General features: G+C 46.6%; 1 protein-coding gene across 5 annotated transcripts in view; it reads right to left on the reverse strand.

Moving 5' to 3' along the window:
- The window catches only part of LOC147898531 (ultraviolet-B receptor UVR8-like), a 145109-nt gene that overhangs the window by 82437 nt on the left and 38422 nt on the right, over positions 1 to 24250 (reverse strand). For all 5 annotated transcript variants that reach the window (XM_087379026.1, XM_087379023.1, XM_087379024.1 and 2 more), the window contains exon 4: positions 8537 to 8618. In XM_087379026.1, the coding sequence (XP_087235152.1) occupies positions 8537 to 8618 (82 nt within the window). The remainder of the gene's footprint in view (positions 1 to 8536; positions 8619 to 24250) is intronic.

Raw genomic sequence — 24250 nt, forward strand, 5'->3', positions numbered from 1 at the left:
GATGATGTCTTGAGAAGCATAATTGGCACATGTAACCTGTCTGCCATGAACAAGTGTGATGCTCTCAAACCACTCCTAGTGAGGAGTCATGTGCTTAGTAGCACCACTGTCGATATACCATGTATCACTTGCAACAAGGGAAGCATCCCCTGATTGATTTTCAGCATTCAAATCCCCCCTGGCATCCAAGTAACTAACCTAGGTTAAACCTAACTAGGGGGGGGGGGGGTGGGAGGGTTTCGGGGCGGCGGGGGGAGTGACTCAGAGAGGGGGGGGTTTTTAATGGAGGGGAGGGGAGGGTGGAGGGTGGAGGGGAGGGGAGGGTAACGGGCGCGCGAGGAGGGGGAAGGGGGTGAGGGTGAGCAGGCGTGGGGAGGAGGTGGCGGGGGTAGGCAGGGGCGTTTCGACTTTTCATTAAATGCAGCAAACACAAAATCTGTATCACCTTGGGCAAGATGAGCTTCACCATGTGCATTTGAAGCACTAGTTTCAGTGGGGGCAACAAAATTACTGCTAGAGTTGTCCCTTTGCCTCTTCTTTTCATTGGCAATCCTTTTCTGACACTCTGCGATGTAATGCCCTGGCTGCTTGCAATAATTGCATTTGCCCTTTTTCTGATTTTTGCTTGACTTGCTTGCATTCCCCTCCTTGGGCTGAGTTGTATGGCTGTGTTTTGGCTCAAACTTTTTCTGAAATTTGCACTTTCCACCCATGGCAAGCGCTTGCTCCTCCTGACGAGAGGCTTTGGCAAAATTTGAGCATTTCTCCTCTTCCTGCAACAAAAGCCCAACTAACTCATCGAACGAGAGTGGAGCTACCCTAAGAACAATGGTCAATGAAGTGACAAATGTGCCATATGAGGGCGCTAAGCTATTGAGAGTAATAGAGACGAGCTTCTTGTCTTCTATTTCCTCATCAATACTTGCGAGCTGATCACGTAGATAAGTGGTCCTGGCAATATGATCAGTGATGGCCTGGCCTTCCTGCATCTCGAGATCCTTGAGCTGATTTGTCAAGGCAATGGCCCTTGCCTTATTCTTAACATGATACATGTTTGCCAATCTTTCCCATGCTGCCTTTCCATCCTTGCACGACTTGATGGTCGTCATAATGTGCCTCTTCACATTTGTGTTAATCAAAAACATTGCTTGGGCACTGCGGCCGTCAAACTTCTTTTGCTCCTCCGTCGATGCTATGGGACTAGCAGGAGGGGCTATAGCAGTTTGCTGTCTGCTGACCCGAAGAAGCTGTGCTGGATGTAGGTGAGCCTGCTGGCCTCACCTCTTCCACTAACAATATCCCACAAGCCCTTACCAACCAAGATGTTCTTAAGCATGAATGACCACAAGGCATAGTTTGGTCCATCCAGCTTGTCACCCTCGGACAAATTGCCAAAACTGTCTGAAAGAGTCGACATGATGCAAAATGGGATACCCACAAGCTGCAAATGTACCTGCAAAAAGAACTGTAAGTCCCAAAAGTGCAACTGGCTGTTGCAAATGTGCCTGCAAATCCCAAACTAATACTGGCTGTAAATGCAAAGTACGACTAGCTGCTCTAAAATCCCACTGACTGCACAATGCAATCACTGTAAAAATGGCATCAACCAATCACTGCAGTCTGTTGCAATCTAAAGTGCAATCCCAAACTGAAAATGCACAACCCAAATCTGAAAGAGCGCACTGACCAGTGCTCAAATGCATCCAACGGAGCTCAAAAGCATCCACAACTGTAACGTAACTGCAAATGCGCACAACAATGCAGAGTATCTACAAATGCACCTGAGAGTGCAAGAGTATGGGCTGCAAAAACAATCCCGAAGCGAAATACACAGCTCAAAACACTTACCGAAAGTGCACCTTAGCCGAAACACCTGAAGTTTTGTCCTGAATCGCTTGGGTTTTAAGGGCCTGCAAATTTAAACATGGTTTTGCATCCCAAGTCGCGCAACTGTACAGACATATCCGTACGGACTGTACGGACGTTTAAAAAAAAGATTTTTTCCCTGCCTGAAATGGTGTGGGACAGGCTTGTTTGTATGCAGGCAGCTCCGAAATTTCAAAAAACGTCGAAATTGACCTCAAAAGGTCAAAAAACAGCTGCTGGACTATTGGAGCTACCTCAAGCAAAAGCTGGAGAGCTGAATGTGAGAACCAGGAACGTGCACTGGAGCACCAAGCTTGCGGGAGTCTGGAAGCAAGCGCGGGAATGGGCTCTAGAGACGGAAGCCCTCTAATACCAAATGTAGGAACAAAGTGGAGAGAGGTTGTGAACACAAGTGAGCAAGAGTGCACACACAAGAAAGCTCCAATAGAAATGTTCAAATGAAACAATACAAGTACTTGGTATATATAGTACCCAAGTACTACTAGTCAATCATAGGGTTGAATTTATGCCTACAACACCATATCTTTGTAATCTCTTACAGCATTGACAACTTTTTATGAAGATATCCACCACATTTTCCTCGGTGGAACAATATTTAAGATCAATGAAGCCATCTTGAATATAATCCTGCACATAATTATATTGATTTTCAATGTATTTTATGCAAGCGTGAAAGACATGATTGTTGCCAATGGCAATGCAACTCTCGCTATTACAAAAGATCGGAGATACCTCACCATCCTGAGCATGATACAAATTATGCAATAGCTTCCTTAACCACATACATTCCATTGTGGCTGCGTTTTCCGCTTTATATCAGCTTCACTGGAGGAGATGCGGCTTTGCTTCTTACTGAGCCATGATATGCATGCGGAGCCCAATGAGAAGCAATAACCTGAAATTGATTTGCAGTCATCAATGTCTCCTGACCAATCTGAGTCTGAAAAACCACTCAGTAATACGGCACCATTTGGACCATAATGCAGCCCATAAGAGAGTGTACCGTGTACATATTTGAGAACCCTTTTTGCTGCATTCCAATGTGTGACTGTGGAACAATGCATGAAGTGACTGAGTAACCCTGTGGCAAAGGCAATGTCTAGCCTAGTGGAGCATAAGTAGATAAGACTACCCACCAACTGCATGTAGAGTGTGCCATCAAACTTTTCAGCCTCATCATGCTTACTCATCTTGATTCCCTTTTCCAATGGAGTGGCCATAGGTATACAATTCTCCATGTTAAATTTTTGCAAGAGGCCCTTGGAATACTTTGTCTCTGACATGATGATCCCCCCTTGGGTCTGCCAAAACTCAATGCCATGACAATAGTGAGGTAACCCTAGATCTGTCATGTCAAATCTTGCATATCTTGTGCTCATGTCCCTTCACCACAAAACCTTGGGGCTGCTACACATAGACCTCCTCTTTGAGATTCCCATTCAAAAAGGCAGTCTTGATTCAAAGGCTGCTCAATCAACACTTGAGTTGATTCTTGAGAACTTTTGGGCTGCATCAAGTCCTAAATAACCTCAAATCTGTCCACTTCACCCTACTGTCCTTACATAGTCCACCTGTGAATCTTCCTCCAATCCCACAAATGCCACTACTCCTTCATCACTATCAGTAGTTTTTGAGCTCTCACCTTCACTGCTGGTCTCACTTCTTTCTTCTTCACTTGTTGTACCTGAAATCTCAGCCCTATTTACCATGTCAAAACTCAGCTTCTTTCCATTTGAATACATAGAGAAGATCCCTCTCTGCCAATTCTTTTTTTTTTTCAAAAATATTACTTCATTAAGTATGAATGAAAACTGCAAGAGTAAGCTCAAGTGCGGAAGTACATCATGGCATGCATGAATGAATAAACCAGCTCAGAAAGAGCTAACAAAAATCCAGGATGGAGACTGAAAATGCCACCTCAACTCTGAAGGAGAATCAAAGAAGATAGGAGATCCCCTCCAAACTTTGAAAAAGATATCCCTCTCAGCGGTAGCTGCTCTCAAAGATACCTGCATGATCACCCAAATGGTCATCAAAGTGTGTATAGTATCAGTCCATATACCAGCCATAGTCTGGGAAGGGTGAACCTGGGAACTCTCCATCGCCTCCATACATTTGGCCCTCCAAATATGCCAAGCTGAAAGACTAGCCAAAATATGCCAAGATGTGTCTATAGAGGCATGGGCAGCTTTGAAAGGAGTGCAAGGAACATCCTGGAGGGAACATGACTACACAAGTTGGAGTCATACAAAGAAGGCTGAATCTAAGCCATGTCCCACGAAAAACACCTGATGACCAATAAGAGACAACCGTGCAACTGATCCCCAAGTCATAAAGAAGGGTGCTCTATGAAATATGTAAAGTATCCCAGCAACACCCTTCCAGATCATCCTCTCCTGTCTGCACTCCCAGAGGCAATGCTAAGCAGACTCAACTGCTCTGAGGCATCGAGGACATGTAGGGTCAGCCCCGAACCTGCTGGATCTCCATAGGTTCACTGCAATCCTTCCATGAATGGAAAGCCAAAAGCAAAGAGTGATTTTTCTATTCCTGAGAGATTTCCAGAGCCTGCTCCAAAAGTTCATATGTGTGTGTGTGCTCTATATAAGAGTTGTACTTGTCTAGTGTCGAATCAATCAAGTATCAAGGTACAAGCTCTTTGGTCTACATGTGAGTACTCTCATTTTGTTCATTGCTTAGTCATTTAATTTCTAGTTTATTATGTATCTCTTTAAGTATCACTATCTCTCTCCCTATCCTACTCTCTCAAATGCAACAAATGATGGATATCCTGAGCATGTTCTGTTCGGAAAGTGGGCTGGCTGTGAATGTTTCCAAAACTAAACTCATGATAGTCAAGACTATACAGCCAAGTAATCCCCCTTCAATCTCATATATGGGTCAACTTGTTGATACAGTGCACTCATTCAAATACTTAGGCATTGAAATTCCAGCCAATAACAAATGGAGCAGCTGTGTGCAACGGAGAATTGATGCAGGATGGGGATAGTATTATCAATTTGAAAATGACTGCAGCAATACCAACACAAGAAGGTGGCAAGTATGAAACATGATTTTTGGGGCATATGTGGTACAAACAGTGCTCTATGGGGTAGAGGTGTGGGGGGGGAGTATACCATCATCAAAATGGAATGATGTAGAAAAAATGCAGAAATCTTTCATTAGAAGACACCTTGGCATCAAGGCTACCACACCCTAATCTCTCCTACTCCTAGAGACACGATGCATACCCATAGAGTTGCATGCCTTGAAGAGAGTACTCAGATACATCACAAAGGTCAAGCGCATGAATAATGAAAGGCTGCCAAAGAGGGCATGGGTAGAAACTCAAAAGTCCCAAAAGACGAATAAGGGTAAGATTTTGGCATCTGGATGGGCACTAGATTTAAAAAAATGGTTCCAAAAATGGGAGGTAGAGAGGTACTTGGACTACTCTCCAGAGGAGGTAGATGAGGATGCCTTTCATCATGACCTGCTGAATGCACTACACAGGAAATGGCAAACAGCTGAAAACAGAGATAAGTTTGAGTACTACCGTACATTTATCAACCCCGAATATTGGGCTACTTATACAGGAAGAGAAACAGCCACGCAGAAGTACATTTGCACACCTATGGCAATACATAAGCGAAGAGCTTTGGCCTCACTTCGCACCCGATCACACCAGCTGCAGATTGAAATAGGAGGATGGAAAGATATGCCAAAAGAGAGCAGAATATGCCAATTATGTGACCAGGGAATGGCAGAAACTGAAGAACACATGGTAATGATATGCCCTTACTATACTCACATCCGGAAAGCATTTAGCTCTCTTCTCGAGGGACATAACAGACTGGCTGATATGCTACATAGCGGGTCACCCCCAGCTTTAGGAACGTTTGTCTATAAGCTTTTCAAGCACAGGAACTCACCTAAGACATAAAGGTAGTTTCTCTTAATACCCTCCCCTCCAAGGGAGGAGTCTTTGTGTACGAGGATTTTGTATTGCTCAGGTCCCATAGGCCGATTTTTGGTCTTCAGAGGACGATAATATATTCTTCTTCTTCTTCTTCTTCTCTCTCTCCCTCTCCACCATGTGCCTTCACCCAGATGGCCATCAATATGTGTATAGTATCAGTCCATATACCTGCCATAGATTGGGAAGGGTGAACCTCATAACTCTCCATCGCCTCTGTACATCTGGCCCTCCAAATATGCCAAGCTGCAATGCTAGCCAGAATCTCCCATGATGTGTCTACTGAGACATGAGCAGCTCTGAAAGGAGTGAAGGGAACATCCTGGAGAGAACATGACTCCAGAGAGTGTCGTCGTATAATGAAGGCTGAGTCTGAGTCACATCCCTCAAAAAATACCTGAGGGCCAGTAAGAGATAACCAAGCCACTGATCCGACTCCAGAGAGTGTCGTCGTAAATAAAGGCTGAGTCTAAGTCACGTCCCTCGAAAAATACCTAAGGGCCAATAAGAGATAACCAAGCCACTGATCCCCAAGTCATGAAGAAGGGTGCTCTATGAAATATGCTAAAAATCCTGGCAACACCCTTCCAGATCGTCCTCGCATGTCTACACTCCCACAGGCAATGCTGAACTGACTCAAATGCTACGTGGCATCAAGGACAAGTAGGGTCGGCCCCAAACCTGGATCTCTACATGTTCACTGCAATACCTCCATGAATAGAAAGCCAAAAGAACAGAGTGATCTTTCAAATTCTGAGGGATTTCCAGAGCCTCGTCCAAAAGTTTTTCTGCACCTCTGCAGAAATCAGAAAACTATCCCAATGAGGAGCTCTAGAGGGCCTCCAACCTCTACTGCTAAGCTGAAATCTCCTGGCATTTCTGATTGTGTAAAGAAAGAAGGGGATGCTCTTCTTTCGGTGCCCTTCATCAATCCACTCCCACTCCCTAGGGTTCCACTGCAAGGACCTAATGGGGGAACCACTATAACCAGAGTCTCCAAGACTCAAGTGCTAGGAGAACGGGGTCAGGATCAAGATACCACTGTGAATCCCTGCCCCACTCCATATAACCTGCAATCCTAAGAGGCTGAAAGGAAACCTCCAAAAGAATATCCTCTAAAGATGTGTGAAGCCTGCCTCCCGACTGAACCTCAAAGACAAGGGCATCCTCCTGTGCATCCCGCAAGGTTATAACTTGTAGAGGAATACCCGTCCTCATGAAATCACCCAACCAAATGGACTTTGTGATCGGCATGTTATCTATATCCATCCAATAGATGGAGAGTGGATCATTAGCTAAGAAATTCAGGATTCCTCCCCTCTGGCTAGTTGGCATCTCCAGCTCTCTTGTTAGAGGGTACTATCTAGGAGACAATTGTCAACATCACAAATTGCATGATGTAGCCTTGTGATGGGGGTTAGTAGATTCAACTTACAACTACCTTTGTCAATATTTAGGAGTCCTCCCGTCTGGCTCATTGGCACCTGGACTCTCTCACCAGAGGATATTGGTTGGGAGATGATTTCCAGCTTCACAACCTGCATGATGTAGCCTTGTGATGGGTTAGCAAATTCAACTTAAAGCTACCTTGTCAATATTTGGCATGACATCGTTTACACCTTGCAAGCTAGCTATAATCAGGGCATAGAGATTTCTAGGAAGACCACCAAAAGATGAAAGTTTTTTTGCAAGGCTTTGCCTATAGGTATCCATATTTTCATGAACCAAGGCATCTGTTGATAATATAATCCCACACACGGGCTGTTGGTACTTGATTTTGGCGTACCATAGGTGGTAAATTGGAACCCAAGAGGCTATTTGTAGGAAAACCAGCTCTCTTATCAGAGCCTTAAATGTTGCAAAACTTATGTATTGTTTTCAAAGCTTCAAATAGACAGAGTTTTTCCTTTGGAAGAAAAAAGAAAGTGAATCATTCAATAGACAGAGTTTTTCCTTTGGAAGAAAAAAGAAAGTTGAATTATGAATGATGAAAATCTTGCACCTCTCCTATTTGTATTTAATGAAATGTAAAGGCTCAGTAATAAACATGAAATTGATAGCTAATGATTGACAACATGAAGGTAATATGAAAGAGTAATAACAGCTCATATGTAACACAAATTTGTATAATTCCCTTTATGTAGTTCAAATACTAATTTTCTAGTGTGGATGACCGCTCCATGTGATGCAATTTAGAACATGCTCAGTAGCATGACGTTAAAAACACATATCTGAAATATTAGAATCGATGGAGAAATGGATGCCTATGATACATGTAGAGGATGAGAGGTATCTATGGAGATGTATCTAATAATATCTTCTTGAGCCAAATTTTGATTTTCCCACTCAATTATTTGGGCACTCCATCTTTTTGACTCTGCCATGCCATGTACAAAGTCATCTATAACACTATTTTTTCATCATTATGAACGATAATATACTTGGAGATCTTTTGAATAGTGATCTACAACACATCTCTCCATAGATTAATCAGAACCATTAAAACAGAAGTGGATAGGACAAGGAGGATCAAATAGAAAGATGCAAACTTCTCTCCAACAAAATAACTTGTATAACATATAACAAAAAAATGATATATATAATATACCAAAAACTAGCATGGAGAAATGTTGAATTGGATCCAATATAAAGTGTGAGAAGATACAAATTAACCTTGAAAGCTTGGATTATGCAAGGAATAAGTGAGTCCTCAGTATTGCCAAGCCCAAGTTGCCCATTTTGATTTCGACCCCAACTACACAACAAGATAATTAACTTGAGATAATATGGCATATGAGGATCAAAGGCTATCACCACAGCTACCAAATCTAAAATATAATCTCTAGACATGTGATAAATACTTAAAACAATTGAAAAATCAAGCCTCAAGTTTAGGCTATACCCAAAACAATTGAAAAATCAAGCCTCAAGTTTGACATGAACTCTTAGAAACAACAATTCTACGCATAAAACTCATTCACATACACTCTTTTTAGTGACTATCAGATATCATCTAGACCCCTCTCCCTCTCCCTCAAATATTTCAGATTTATAGCCAGCTCATTGGGAGGGACAGCCCAATATTTGGAAAAATTATTAGTGCTTTGCAAAGGATGTCACTCCAGATGCACTTCTAGATGCTATTCCCAATGGGACAGCTAAGACTTCAGTTCCTAGATGGGCTAGGTTGATAATTGTGGATGCTAAAGATCAGCTTGTATTGGGGAGAACCAGGGCAAGCACTCAGAATGCTAAGAAGCAGGTGAATTTTGCTCTCATGACCAGAGTGATGGAAGCTGAAATTGAGCCTCGGTGCTTTGAGGATGCTCAGGGTAATCCGGCATGGCAGAAAGCCATGGAAGCTGAGTTTAGATCCATTCAAAGGAATGCTACATGGGACTTGGTTGATGCGCTCATTGGCAAGCACCAAATGGATCTACAACATAAAGTATCATATAAATGGTACAGTTGAGAAGTGACAAATCCCGTTTAGTTGCCAAGGGGTATGCACAAGAAGAGGGGATAGATTATGAGGATACTTTTGCTCTGGTGGCCAAGATGACTACCATTCGCTCTATCATCTCTCTTGCTGCATTTTATGGTTGCAGATGGATGTCAAAACCACCTTCCTCAATGGGTATCTCAAGGAGGAGGTCTATGTGCATCATCCCCAGGGTTTTGTTGTTCAAGGACAAGAACACAAGGTATGCAAGCTCAGAAAAGCCTTGTATGGGCCGAAGCAAGCACCTCGTGCATGGTATCATAAGATACATCAGTTCTTGCTGTCCCATGGCTTTGTCAACACTCATACACAGCCAAATTATATGTGCTGCAACAAAATTCAGATTTGGTCGTGCTTGTTCTTTATGTCGATGACATCATACTCACTGGCAGTAATTTGCAGCAGTGCAGTGTGTCTTGTGTCATACTTTTGACATGACATATTTGGGCCTCTTACACTATTATCTTGGCATTGAATTTTGGCTCTTGCTACTGCTCCAATGGATTCACTCTACACTCACCCTAAGGACTTCAATGACTTCCGTTGCACGTAATGCTTCTTTTATCAAGTTTGTTCAGTCGGAAGTCTTCTGTACACTCTCCTTAAGTACCTCCTAGTTCTCTCACTAGCGGTTAGAACATGAAGTCAAGTTGAGTGTGTTTTAGTGTGTTCTACTAGGAGTTCTAGTAGAGTCTTATGTGTGAGTGCCACTTGTCATATTGGGAGCCATCCCATATACATTGTGCACTCTAGTGTATGTGCCTATTCTATAAAGGCTTGTACTTGTCACTTGTCATTTTATTCAATCTAATCAAGCCTACAAGCACTTTGGTCTACATGTGAGTACTTTCTTTTGGTTCATGCTCTTTCATTATGCCTTTCATACTCTCTAGTTGTTTCCTTTGCTTCTGTCCTCCATAGCTCTCTTCCCTTCCTACCCTACCTCCTCTCCCTACTCCACTATGTTCCTTCATGTGGTATCAGAGCCATCCTTTCTCCTCCCTTTCTTTCTTCCTCCATCCTTCCTTCTCCTTGTCCTTTCCCTCTTGCTCCTTGCTCTTCCAAGGGATTGAGGTGAGGGAGGCCAAGAAAACGAAGCTACTCTCCCTCTTCCCTCATGAAGAGCCTACCTTAGCCTCTTCATCACCGCCTTCTCCTTCATCGTCTTCTCCCCCTTCACTGCGAGCCTCTCCTCCTTTATCGTGATCTCTTACTCTCTTGGACGGTCTTCACTTAGCAGCTCAAACCTTTCCTCCATGATTGTTGTAAGCATCCATTCAATGGTTGTTGACGTTGCTGTGTGGAGAGGATGCGTTTGGAGTGATTCGTAGAGACCTCGTTTTGCTGCTGATATTGCTACATGGAACGAGTTCGTGTGGCTGCTAAGAGGAGTTGATTCGTGCCTACTATTCGTGTCTGTTGCGTGGACCTGACCATTGCGTTAAAGAAGCTGCATGGAGAAGCCGCGTCTACTGAAGCTGATTCGTAGAGACATAGCTATGTTTGTGGAGCTGATTACTTCAAGTCATAAGCTGAACTGCTCATTGTCATTTCTCACTGCAGTTGGGATTAGAGAATATTCTTGAAGCATGATGGATTTGCAAGTGCATTGACGGAGGATTGTGGATTTGGTTCTATGCATTGGTGGTCTCCTACCAAAAGACTATTCGATTCAGTGAATGAAGGCGTCCATGTGAATCAAGAATGGCTGATATCCAGGATTCCTTTAACTCCTTTCAGAGCTGCCCATGCCTCTATAGACACATCTTGGGAGATTTTGGCTAGTATTTCAGCTTGGCATATTTGGAGGGCCAGATGTATGGATGCAATGGAGAGTTCCTAGGTTACACCCTTCCCAGACTATGACCAGTATATGGGCTGATACTATACACAATTTGATGGCCATTTGGACAAGCATGCAGGGATCTTCGAGAGCAGCTAGGAGGGATATTTTTTCAGAGTTTGGAGGGGATCTCCTTTCTTTTTTGATTCTCCTTCAGGGTTGAGGTGGCATTTTCATCCTCCACCCTAGGATTTTGTTAGCTCTTTCTGAGCTGGTTTATTCTTTCATGCATGTGATGATGTACTTTTGCACTTGATCTTTCTCTTGTGGTTTTTTTTTTTTCCAAGAAAACTACTTCATTAAGTATGAAAGAAAACTGCGAGAGCAAGCTCAAAAGTGGGAGTACATCATGCAATGCATAAGGGGTAAAAAACAGCTCAAAATGAGGTAATAAAAATCCAAGGCAAAGGCTGAAAGTTCCATCTCAACCTTGAAGGAGACTCAGACAAGAAAGGAGATCCTCTCCAAACTCTGAAAAAAGTAACTCTTCTGGCTGTGGTGGCTGCTCTGGAGGATCCCTCCATGCTATCCCAAATGGCCATCAGAGTGTGTACTGTGTCGGTCCAAATACTGGCCATAGTCTGGGAAGGGTGAACCTGGATACTCTCCATCGCCTCTGTACATCTGGCTCTCCAAATATGCCAAGCTGCAATGCTAGCCAAAATCTCCCAAGACGTGTCTATTGAGGCATGAGCAGCTCTAAAAGGAGTGAAGGGAACATCCGGAGGGAACACGACTCCACTGAGTGTCGCCATATAATGAAAGCTGGATCTTGATCATGTCTCTCGAAGAACACCTGTGGGCCAGTAAGAGATAACCAAGCCACTGAACCCCAGATCATATAGAAAGGTGCTGTATGAAAGATGCTGAAAATCCTAGCAACACCTATCCAGATCGTCCTCGCCTGTTTGCACTCCCAAAGGCAATGTTGTACTGACTCAACTGCCATGTGACAACGAGGACAAGTAGGGTCACAGCCCCGAACTTGGATCTCCATAGGTTCACTGCAATCCCTCTATGAATAGAAAGCCAAAAGAAAAGAGTGATCTTCCTATTCCTGAGGGATTTCCAGAGCCTACGCCAAAAGTTCTTCTGCACAACTGTGGAAATCTGAAAACTATCCCAATGTGGTGCTCTAGAGGGCCTCCAACCTCTACTGCTAAGCTGAAATCTCCGGGCATTTCTAATTGTGTAGCGAAAGAAGGGGAAGCTCTTCTCTCGGTGCCGTGCCCCTCATCGATCCATTCCCACTCCCTTGAGTCCCACTGCAAGAACCTAATAGGGAAACCACCATGCAGCCAGAGTCTCCAAGACCCCAACGCAAGGAGAATAGGATCAGGGTCAAGATACCACTGTGAGTCCCACTCCATGAATCTTGCAATCCTGATAGGCTGAAAAGCAACCTCCAAAAGAATACCATCAGAAGATCTGACAAGTCTGCCTCCCGATTGAACATCAAAGACAAGGGTATCCTCATGTGAATCCTAGCTTGAGCTCTAATGTAATAGCTCATAGCCTCAGCCACAAAAAGGAATAAAAGGGGGCCAAGGGGCATCCCTGACAGACTGATTTGGTAATCTGAAACCTGTCCCCTCTAACTCCACCAATAAGAACCTGGCTGTGGGCTGATCTGTAGAGAGCTGACACCCCTGTGATCCATGTATTTGAGAAGCCAAAACGAGTAAGTGTGCCCTCCAGAAAGCCCCAATCTACCCTGTCATAAGCTTTCTCAAAATCCAAGAGTAGAATGGCCAGCTTGTGGCCATTACGCATGGCCCAATCCAAGGCCTTCCAAAATGAGAAGATGTTATCAAAGATGCTCCTGCCATGCACAAAACTTGTCTGCGTATCATGAATAAGATTTGGTAGAAAGGGCTGCAAATGAAGGCTGGTAGATTTAGCTAAGATTATATACAAGGTACCCAGCAAGGTAATCGGTCTCCACCCACTGAGATACTAAATTCCTGCAACCCCCTTTTGGAATCAAATGAATGAGGCCCTCCGTAAGTGAGTTTGGCATCTCACCTGAGTCCCATACACCCTGTAGGGCTGAGGTAATGTGATCCCCAATCTGATCCCAAAAAGTAATAAATAATAAGGGGGTAAGTCCATCTGAACTAGGACACTTGCCCTTGTGAAGGGCAGAGAGAGCAATCCTGAACTCTACGTTGGTGAAGGGTGCATCAAGTGAAACAATCATATCCCCTGTCAACTAACCCCGGTAAGTGCCACCAAATAACCACTAAGATTATATACAAGGTACCCAGCAAGGTAATCGGTCTCCACCCATTGAGATACTAAATTCCTGCAACCCCCTTTTGGAATCAAATGAATGAGGCCCTCCGTAAGTGAGTTTTGCATCTCACTCGAGTCCCATACACCCTGTAGGGCTGAGGTAATGTGATCCCCAATCTGATCCCAAAAAGTAATAAAAAATAAGGGGGTAAGTCCATCTGAACCAGGACACTTGCCCTTGTGAAGGGCAGAGAGAGCAATCCTGAACTCTACGTTGGTGAAGGGTGCATCAGATGAAACAATCATATCCCCTGTCAACTAACCCCGGTAAGTGCCGCCAAATAACCACTCTAGCATCATCTCTGGGCTGAGTGTCAGGATCTGCTGTAAGAAGGGAGGCATAGAAATTGGTGGCAACTTGCAAGACGGCATCTGGATTTGTCCGAAGAACTCCGTCTGAGTCAACAAGTTGTGAGACGCTCTCCTTACTATGTCTAGGGCCAAGAGTAGAGAAGAACTACTTGTTGACCCTACCTCCTACCGTCTGAGTCCAAAATGACTCTCTGGCATGAAAGGCATACTCTGCTCTCTGATCTAAGAGTGACTGCTATTGAGCCCTTGCTGCAGCAAGGCGCTCCTGAATCCAAGCATTTGAGGCCTCTTCTGCTCCTCCCTCTGGAGGGCAGCCAACTGCTGGTGAATACCTATCTCACGCCTGAGGATCTCACCCCTCCGGATACGAGCAACCAAAAGATAAAAGTCACTAATATCAGAGAGGGCTGCAACTAAGTCTGAAGAAGAAATCTGCCCATCTTGCAAATGAGATACTAAGATCCTCAACACTGTCTCTGTAAGGCCCTCCTCTGTATAAAAAGAATTTGGAATCCTAACAGTGGCAGAGCGGCGCCTCACATGGGGATCTGAGACCATCAAAACCACTGGAAAATGATCCCAAAGTGGACACCCCAGCTGCAATGCGAACAGTACCATCTCTCTCAAGAGCCCAATCATCCATGTAAAATCTATCAATCCGTGCATATATAGGCATCTGCAACCTCCTGTTCGACCAAGAAAACAGGAGAGAATGTGGTTGAGTGTGAAAAGCATCATTGTGCTAAGCATCACTGCCACTGTACTGAAAAAGGAAGGTGTTGTACTCAAAGTTTATGGCGACCCACCAAGAGTCACACCTGGGTCACGTCATGGTCACCTCAGCAACATGCCAAGTTGTTAGACCTTGGTCATACCTAGTCGCAGCGTGTTCACATATGTTCACATCTTGGTCACATGGAACAGACTTGGACATGACTTGACATGGACATGACATGGACATGACTTGGACATGACTTGACCTGGACATGACTTGGGTATGACGGAAGCAATACATGACCAAAGAGTGCCAAACCTCAACCTCGACTCACCATGGTCAAAGTCAATCAAAGGGAAGTACTGGCGCAATGGTACACGGGATACACCTGTTGGTGCACATGGGAAACAGTCCAACAATTAAGAGGCATAGGTGGTGCACCAACCCTCTCAACCAACTAGTGTCAGGAGCGCATGGAATAGACAAGAGAACACATGGAGCACGGGATTCACTGACCCAGAACAGGCTGGAGTGTTGCGGAAGCCATCAAGGACAGAGCGGCCCACAAACGGTGGAATGGCTAAGGATGGCTAAGGGTGCAAGAAGACATCCAATAGGAAGAAGGAGAGGAGATTGGTAGCGGGGGGTGGAGCAGAGGAGGAGAAGGTGAAAAGGGGGAAAGGGGAAAGGGGAGGGGGACATTCTGGAGGGACGAGAGGCGTGAGTGAAGGAGTGAGAGGCTAGAGTCAAGAGCTCGCCTCGTGTGTATCTTCTGGGGTGTATCAATCATCTTGCTTTCTAATGAGTTATGCTACTCCCCATCTCTGCTCGCTACTCTAAAATCTCTTTCCGTTGTGTTCTCCTCCCCTCCTCTCCGTTCACCTGGTACAACGGACGTTGTGTTCTCCTCCCCTCCTCTCCCTTCACCTGGTACAATGGACCTGTTTCATGTGGTTGAAGTTCTTTGCCGTTCATGTCGAGGGTTGGCTTTCATGATGTTGTTCCGCTTTGGTCTTCTTCTTGCTCACATCACTTCAGCACTTGTACCGCTTGAACATAGTTGACACCATCTACCGCTTGCATATAGTTGACACCATCGACAAGCACTTGCCTACGTACCATCAGTGACACTTATGGCATGTCTTACTCGCTTCTCGCACCAGTGGCCCTAGGCCTCCGGTAATACTTCCGGAAGTGTTAGAAACCCCCCCCCCCCAGACAGTTTATGGCGATCACGGTGGGACACTGCTGGTGTTGAGTAGCATGAGTGAAGTGGTGATCTAGGTTCCTAGAGAGAGGTCTTATGCCGAGTAGTTCTGAAACATTTGAAGGAGCTAGTGAGAGAACTAGGAGGTACTTGAGGAGAGTGGAGAAAAGACTTCTGGCAGACCAAACTAGGTACAAGAAGCATTACGTGCAACGTAAGTTTGCGAAGTCCTCAACTCGAGCACAAAGTGAGCCCATTGGAGCAGTAGGCAGAGCTAGTAACTTCATCGACATTCTCATTGACTTGGATCAACAAGAACCCTGGTGGTCAGAGATCCGGACTCCAGAGAAGAAGAAGTGCAAAGCGGAGAACAGGTGAAAGAAGAGGGTACTAAGGACGAGGGCTCCTCAGGGACTCATCAAGGTCAAGGCAGCCCCTCTCCTCCTCCTGCAACGATGTCTTCATCATGCCGAGAGGTACTCTTCAACAACTGGGTTTGAAATTGACAACTGACGTACATTTCCAAGTACGCATGGCGGATCAACGCAAGATGAAGCCTATGGGGGCTGTCAAAGGTGTTCACATGAAGATTGGGGGAGTTACATTCCTGTCCAATTTTATTGTACTTAATATGACGGAGGGTGAGCAAACTTATCCTCTACTTCTTGGTAGACCATGGTTACGCTCAGCAAAGGCCATTCAAGATTGGTCAAGTGATGAAGTTCGACTGCCTTTGGGATCCACATCCTTAGAAATAGACATGGTTACTGGAAGGGCCCGTCACCGACCTGTGGAACTTGGGGAAGAGGATTTGGAAGAAGAAGAAGGGGTGGAAGAGGAGCGATGGGCACTTGGGGATTGGCCCCTACAGAAAGAAGAGTTGGCCTATGTGGAGGACTCACCCTTCCAAGGTGAAACCTATGTAACAGCAGCACGAGATGATGGTGAGAGCTTGACGTACTTGTTGGAACATGCTGGCCCAGATGAGGAAGAAGCTGTCATCTTGGATTGGATGGGGGCCCTGGGATCCTTAGCCATCAACATGGTGGAGTTGTGTCCAGAAGAGGATCCTGAAGCCCATCTTGGTACTTCACGGAATGCGCAAGAGGTGAGCCAGGAAGCCTCTTCACCACCTGGTTTGGCTGATCTCATGTATGAACGGATGCCTTTTGGTCTTCTTAATAATCCCCACATGTATCAGCGAATGATGTCCGCAAGTACTAGACCAAATGGTGGGGAGGCCACCAGGGTGACTCAAAGACAAGACCATGAAGTAGCAATGGAAGCAATGGAGGCACACGACATGGATGCCTCACACCAAGAAAATGACCATGGGGTCACAACAGAGGAGGAAGAGAGAGGAGGAAGAGGATGCTATGCAAGAAGATGATGAGCTGGCGGAGCATAATGATGGTACTGAAGAGAACACTCATGAATCTATGGAAGAAGAAGATGACCACATAGATCATGGGCTGGCTGAGCACAATGATGGTATTGGAGAAGACACTCATGGATCTGCAGAAGAAGAGGATGACCACCTACTTACTGATGTCATTCAAAGGCAGGCGGTGCCAGAAATGACTCTTGGAAGGGTTATTGAATCCATTGTGCAACCTGACCAACCTAGGAGGGGCCAAGAGACCGGACAATTTGAAGGAGCCGTCCACATTCACACTGGAGTCTGGAACTTCAGACCTTCAAGGCAAGCCCACAGCATACAGGGAGAAGAAGATGTCGCGGACCTTGTTCTACTCGACTTATATATGTCAGAAGCTGACCCCCCAACGACACAGGAGGTTCATGAAACTACATACGAGGTGGTTGGACTACCATACAGAGGAATGCTCAAGCAAGCACAAAAAGGAAAGAAGAGAATGGGCCCAAGTGCTGCCTCTACATTTCAACCATTTCCAGAACACACCCAACCGTCCCATCCGAGCTCTTGGATGGAAGTAGTGGGGGATTTTTCTCTGGATGATTCTCCTGTGCACCCAGCAGTGGGAGTAGAAGAACCGAACAACTCCACATCAGGAAGCATACCTCAGGTTGACCATGCCAGGGATTGGAGGTATTTGAACATTGGGACAGAAGACCAACCACGACATCTTAAGGTAGCCAGTTGGGTCTGGGAACATGACTATCTCCTTGCTGCATTGTCTGATTTTTTTCAAGAGTATGTTGATGTCTTTGCCTGGTCATATAAGGATTTAAAGGGAGTACCCATTGAGTTCATGGAACATCGCATCGATCTATATCCGGAAGCAGAGCCGGTGATCAGGGGACCATATCGCATGAATCCTAACTATGGCAAGGCTGTCCATGCTGATATTCAAAAGATGGAGCAAGCACGGTTGATCTACCCTGTTGACTACTCCGAATGGCTTAGTGGCATCGTAGTGGTGCCCAAAATGGAGACTGGAAAACTCCGAGTTTGTGTCGACTATAGGAGTTTGAATACCGCCACACGTCGGGATAGGTTTCCTCTCCCCTTCACTGACAGGGTGCTAGAAACCGTAGCTGGTCATGCTCTCTACTCCTTCATGGATGGATACAGTGGGTATAACCAGGTTTGGGTGCGAGAGCAAGATCAGTTAAAGACTACCTTCGTCACCCAATGGGGAACTTATGCTTACCGGATGATGCCTTTTGGTCTATGCAATGCACCGGCCACGTTTCAACGACTTGTCACCAAACTCTTCCAAGAGAACATCGGAAAGTTCCTTGAGGTATTCTTGGATGACTTCTCTGTGTTCAATGGTAAGAATGCTTCTCACCTCGAACCGGCTATTCAGACTGATCACATGAGTAAGTTGAGGTGGGTTTTTGATAAGTGCAGAGAAGCTAGGTTGTGCTTGAATCCGGACAAATGCTTCTTCCTCGCCTTGCGAGGGGTTCTCCTTGGCCACATCGTCTCGGCTTAGGGAATGACCACGGACCCAGCAAAGGTGGAAGTGATATTGACCTTGCCTATTCCTCGAACACCCAGAGAAGTCAAGTCTTTTTTGGGACATGTGGGTTATTATAGAAGATTCATCAGGTCCTATGCCGACATAGCGGTGGCGTTGACGGAACTCCTTCGGCAGGAGCAGTCCTTCAACTGGTCGGCACCTCAACAACTGGCGTTTGACAACCTCAAGGATCGTCTAGTAAAGGCACCCATCTTGCGGCAACCTCAATGGGATGTCATTTTTCATGTGCATGTAGATGCAAGTGGGCTGGCGATTGGGGCGATATTGGCCCAACCAGATGAAGAGCACAAACTCGACCTACCTGTGTACTTCGCAAGCAGACAACTCAATGGAGCAGAAAGAAACTATAGCACCACTGAACGCGAGGGCTTGGGCATGGTCTATGCCATGACAAAGTATCGGCACTATCTCTTGGGCAGTAAGTTTATCATCATTACTGATCATCAAGCTCTCAAGTACTTACTGAACAAACCAACGCTTGGGGGGAGAGTGAGCAGGTGGATTCTTCTATTTCAAGAGTTTGACTTTGACATCCTAGTGAGAGCAGGCCGATTGCATCAACCAGCAGACCACTTGTCAAGGATCTCTTCAGGTGAAGCAGCCATAGGAGTTGATGATGACCTTCCAGATGTGGGCCTCTTCCGTGTCAATGCGCCACTACCAAAAGATGACTGCCTGTTTGCTGTGGACTGCTTTCCCCCATGGTATGCAAACATTGTACACTTGTTGTCTATAGGGGAGTTCCCCAAAGGGTTAACTCCAGCACAAAAGCGGAGGCAGATTGTTCAGGCTGCTCCTTTCAAACTGATCGCGGGTCAGCTGTACAGGTTGGGGAAGGACCACATTTTAAGGAGGTGTGTGCTCCCTCATGAAACACAAGCCATCCTTCAGGAGGCTCACTCAGGAATGGTGGGGGGAGGTCATATGGCACCAGAGGCCACTGCTAGAAAGATAATGCGCTCTGGGTTGTGGTGGCCAAAGCTATTCCAAGACTGCTATGCTTATGTGCGCCGCTGTGACTCATGTCAAAGAGGGGGGCCGAAGCCTACCCGACGGGAGTACCTTCCCCTTCAGCCATCCAGCCCTGTACCACCCTTCTATAGATGGGGATTGGATTTTGTTGGACCCATCTCTCCTGCAACTCGAAGAGGGAACAAGTATGCTCTGATTGCTACTAATTATGGCACTAAATGGGTGGAGGCTAAGGCAACGAAGACCTGCACTGCTCAAGTTGTGGCCTCATTCTTGTATGATCAAATCATTTCTAGGTTTGGATGTCCTGTGGAATTGATGAGTGACAGAGGTACCCACTTTCTCAATGATGTCATCACTGACCTCATCACCCAACTGCAAATTGTTCACAAGACCTCTAGTTCATACTGCCCTCGAGCCAATGGTTTGGCCGAGAGCTCCAATCGGACCATGTCTCATATTGTGGCTCGGTTATGCCTTCATTCCTTGGCAGATTGGGATATTCTACTACCAGCTGCTCTTTTTGCTTACAGAACAGCATACAAGGCTAGCACTGGATATTCACCCTTCCAGCTAGTTTACGGCTTGGAGGCGGTTATGCCCTATGAGTTCCACATGAAGACCACTAGGGTCATGGCAGAGATGGATGATAACTTGGAGGCATGCACACTTGAGAGATTATGGGATCTTGAAGCCTTGGATGAACATCGTCGTGAAGCGATCCTTGCTCAGGAAGTCTGGCAAAGAAGGCAGAAGGCATGGCATGACAGAAATCTCAGGAAGAGGGAATTCCAAGTTGGCAGCTTGGTCTTGTTATATTCCAGTAAGTTCCTGAAGCATAAACCCAAATTTGTCAGTGGCTGGACAGGGCCCTTCTTTATCACAAGGATTATTCCTAGTGGAGGGGTTTATTTGGCCACCTTGGAGGGCAAGAAGTTACCAGCACCTGTAAATGGCTCAAGGGTAAAGAAGTATCATCCACATTGACTCTCTCTCTCTGGATAAAGATTTCCATTCCTATTAGTTGAATTTCTATTTATTCAAAAAAAAAACAACAACAACAATGTATTCCCTTTCCTAACCCTGTCAAGCTTCTACTCTCTGCCTAGTTGCACTCTTTGGTGGGAGACCAATAAAAACTGAGTTTCTCCTTCTCTGGCAAGACGGAAACAGCCCTTGCCTTCTCTGACACACACTTCTCCTTAATCCCTCTTCACCCCTGTCACTCAGGTTGAACCTCTGTTCACCCATGTTCACCTCCAGGTCACCCCTGTTCACTCCTAGGTCACCCCTGTTCACTTCTATGTCACCTCCCCATGTTCACCTCTCTGTCACCTATGTTCACCTCCACGTCACCCCTGTTCACTCCTAGGTCACCCCTGTTCACTCCTAGGTCAACTCCCCATGTTCACCTCTCTGTCACCCATGTTCACTCCTAGGTCACCCCTGTTCACTCCTAGGTCACCCCTGTTCACTTCTATGTCACCTCCCCATGTTCACCTCCAGGTCACCCATGTTCACCTCCAGGTCACCCCTGTTCACTCCTAGGTCACCCCTGTTCACTTCTAGGTCACCTCCCCATGTTCACCTCTCTGTCACCTATGTTCACCTCCAGGTCACCCATGTTCACTCCTAGGTCACCCCTGTTCACTCCTAGGTCACCCCTGTTCACTTCTATGTCACCTCCCCATGTTCACCTCCAGGTCACCCCTGTTCACTCCTAGGTCACCCATGTTCACTTCTAGGTGACCTCCCCATGTTCACCTCTCTGTCACCTATGTTCACCTCCACGTCACCCCTGTTCACTCCTAGGTCACCCCTGTTCACTTCTATGTCACCTCCCCATGTTCACCTCTCTGTCACCTATGTTCACCTCCAGGTCACCCCTATTCACTCCTAGGTCACCCATGTTCACTCCTATGTCAACTCCCCATGTTCACCTCTCTGTCACCCATGTTCACTCCTAGGTCACCCCTGTTCACTTCTATGTCACCTCCCCATGTTCACCTCCAGGTCACCCCTGTTCACTCCTAGGTCACCCCTGTTCACTTCTAGGTCACCCCTGTTCACTTCTAGGTCACCTCCCCATGTTCACCTCTCTGTCACCTATGTTCACCTCCAGGTCACCCCTGTTCACTCCTAGGTCACCCCTGTTCACTTCTATGTCACCTCCCCATGTTCACCTCTCTGTCACCCATGTTCACTCCTAGGTCACCCCTGTTCACTCCTAGGTCACCCCTGTTCACTTCTAGGTGACCTCCCCATGTTCACCTCTCTGTCACCTATGTTCACCTCCAGGTCACCCCTGTTCACTCCTAGGTCACCCCTGTTCACTTCTATGTCACCTCCCCATGTTCACCTCTCTGTCACCTATGTTCACCTCCAGGTCACCCCTATTCACTCCTAGGTCACGCCTGTTCACTCCTATGTCACCTCCCCATGTTCACCTCTCTGTCACCCATGTTCACTCCTAGGTCACCCATGTTCACTCCTAGGTCACCCCTGTTCACTCCTATGTCAACTCCCCATGTTCACCTCTCTGTCACCCATGTTCACTCCTAGGTCACCCCTGTTCACTCCTAGGTCACCCCTGTTCACTTCTATGTCACCTCCCCATGTTCACCTACAGGTCACCCATGTTCACCTCCAGGTCACCCCTGTTCACTCCTAGCTCACCCCTGTTCACTTCCATGTCACCTCCCCATGTTCACCTCCAGGTCACCCATGTTCACCTCCAAGTCACCCATGTTCACCTCCAGGTCACCCCTGTTCACTTCTATGTCACCTCCCCATGTTCACCTCCAGGTCACCCATGTTCACCTCCAAGTCACCCCTCTTCACTCCTAGGTCACCCCTGTTCACTTCTAGGTCACCTCCCCATGTTCACCCCTGTTCACTCCTAGGTCACCCCTGTTCACTCCTATGTCAACTCCCCATGTTCACCTCTCTGTCACCCATGTTCACTCCTAGGTCACCCCTGTTCACTCCTAGGTCACCCCTGTTCACTCCTAGGTCACCCCTGTTCACTCCTATGTCAACTCCCCATGTTCACCTCTCTGTCACCCATGTTCACTCCTAGGTCACCCCTGTTCACTCCTAGGTCACCCCTGTTCATTTCTATGTCACCTCCCCATGTTCACCTCCAGGTCACCCATGTTCACCTCCAGGTCACCCCTGTTCACTCCTAGCTCACCCCTGTTCACTTCCATGTCACCTCCCCATGTTCACCTCCAGGTCACCCCTGTTAACTTCTATGTCACCTCCCCATGTTCACTTCTATGTCACCTCCCCATGTTCACCTCCAGGTCACCCATGTTCACCTCCAAGTCACCCCTCTTCACTCCTAGGTCACCCCTGTTCACTTCTAGGTCACCTCCCCATGTTCACCCCTGTTCACTCCTAGGTCACCCCTGTTCACTCCTATGTCAACTCCCCATGTTCACCTCTCTGTCACCCATGTTCACTCCTAGGTCACCCCTGTTCCACCCCTGTTCACTCCTATGTCAACTCCCCATGTTCACCTCTCTGTCACCCATGTTCACTCCTAGGTCACCCCTGTTCACTCCTAGGTCACCCCTGTTCACTTCTATGTCACCTCCCCATGTTCACCTCCAGGTCACCCATGTTCACCTCCAGGTCACCCCTGTTCACTCCTAGCTCACCCTTGTTCACTTCCATGTCACCTCCCCATGTTCACCTCCAGGTCACCCATGTTCACCTCCAAGTCACCCATGTTCACCTCCAGGTCACCCCTGTTCACTTCTATGTCACCTCCCCATGTTCACCTCCAGGTCACCCATGTTCACCTCCAAGTCACCCCTCTTCACTCCTAGGTCACCCCTGTTCACTTCTAGGTCACCTCCCCATGTTCACCCATGTTCACTCCTATGTCAACTCCCCATGTTCACCTCTCTGTCACCCATGTTCACTCCTAGGTCACCCCTGTTCACTCCTAGGTCACCCCTGTTCACTCCTAGGTCACCCCTGTTCACTTCTATGTCACCTCCCCATGTTCACCTCCAGGTCACCCATGTTCACCTCCAGGTCACCCCTGTTCACTCTTAGGTCACCCCTGTTCACTTCTAGGTCACCTCCCCATGTTCACCTCTCTGTCACCTATGTTCACCTCCAGGTCACCCCTGTTCACTCCTAGGTCACCCCTGTTCACTTCTATGTCACCTCCCCATGTTCACCTACAGGTCACCCATGTTCACCTCCAAGTCACCCCTATTCACTCCTAGGTCACCCCTGTTCACTTCTATGTCACCTCCCAGGTTCAACTCTCTGTCACCTATGTTCACCTCTAGGTCACCTATGTTCACCTCCAGGTCACCCCTGTTCACTCCTAGGTCACCCCTGTTCACTTCTATGTCACCTCCCCATGTTCACCTCTCTGTCACCCATGTTCACTCCTAGGTCACCCCTGTTCACTTCTAGGTCACCCCTGTTCACTTCTATGTCACCTCCCCATGTTCACCTCTCTGTCACCTATGTTCACCTCCAGGTCACCCCTGTTCACTCCTAGGTCACCCCTGTTCACTTCTATGTCACCTCCCCATGTTCACCTCTCTG

Source organism: Dipteris shenzhenensis, chromosome 9 (genome assembly GCF_047967505.1).
Source record: "Dipteris shenzhenensis isolate YYH24624 ecotype China chromosome 9, Dip_SZ_1.0, whole genome shotgun sequence".
In the NCBI taxonomy this organism is placed as follows: domain Eukaryota; kingdom Viridiplantae; phylum Streptophyta; class Polypodiopsida; order Gleicheniales; family Dipteridaceae; genus Dipteris; species Dipteris shenzhenensis.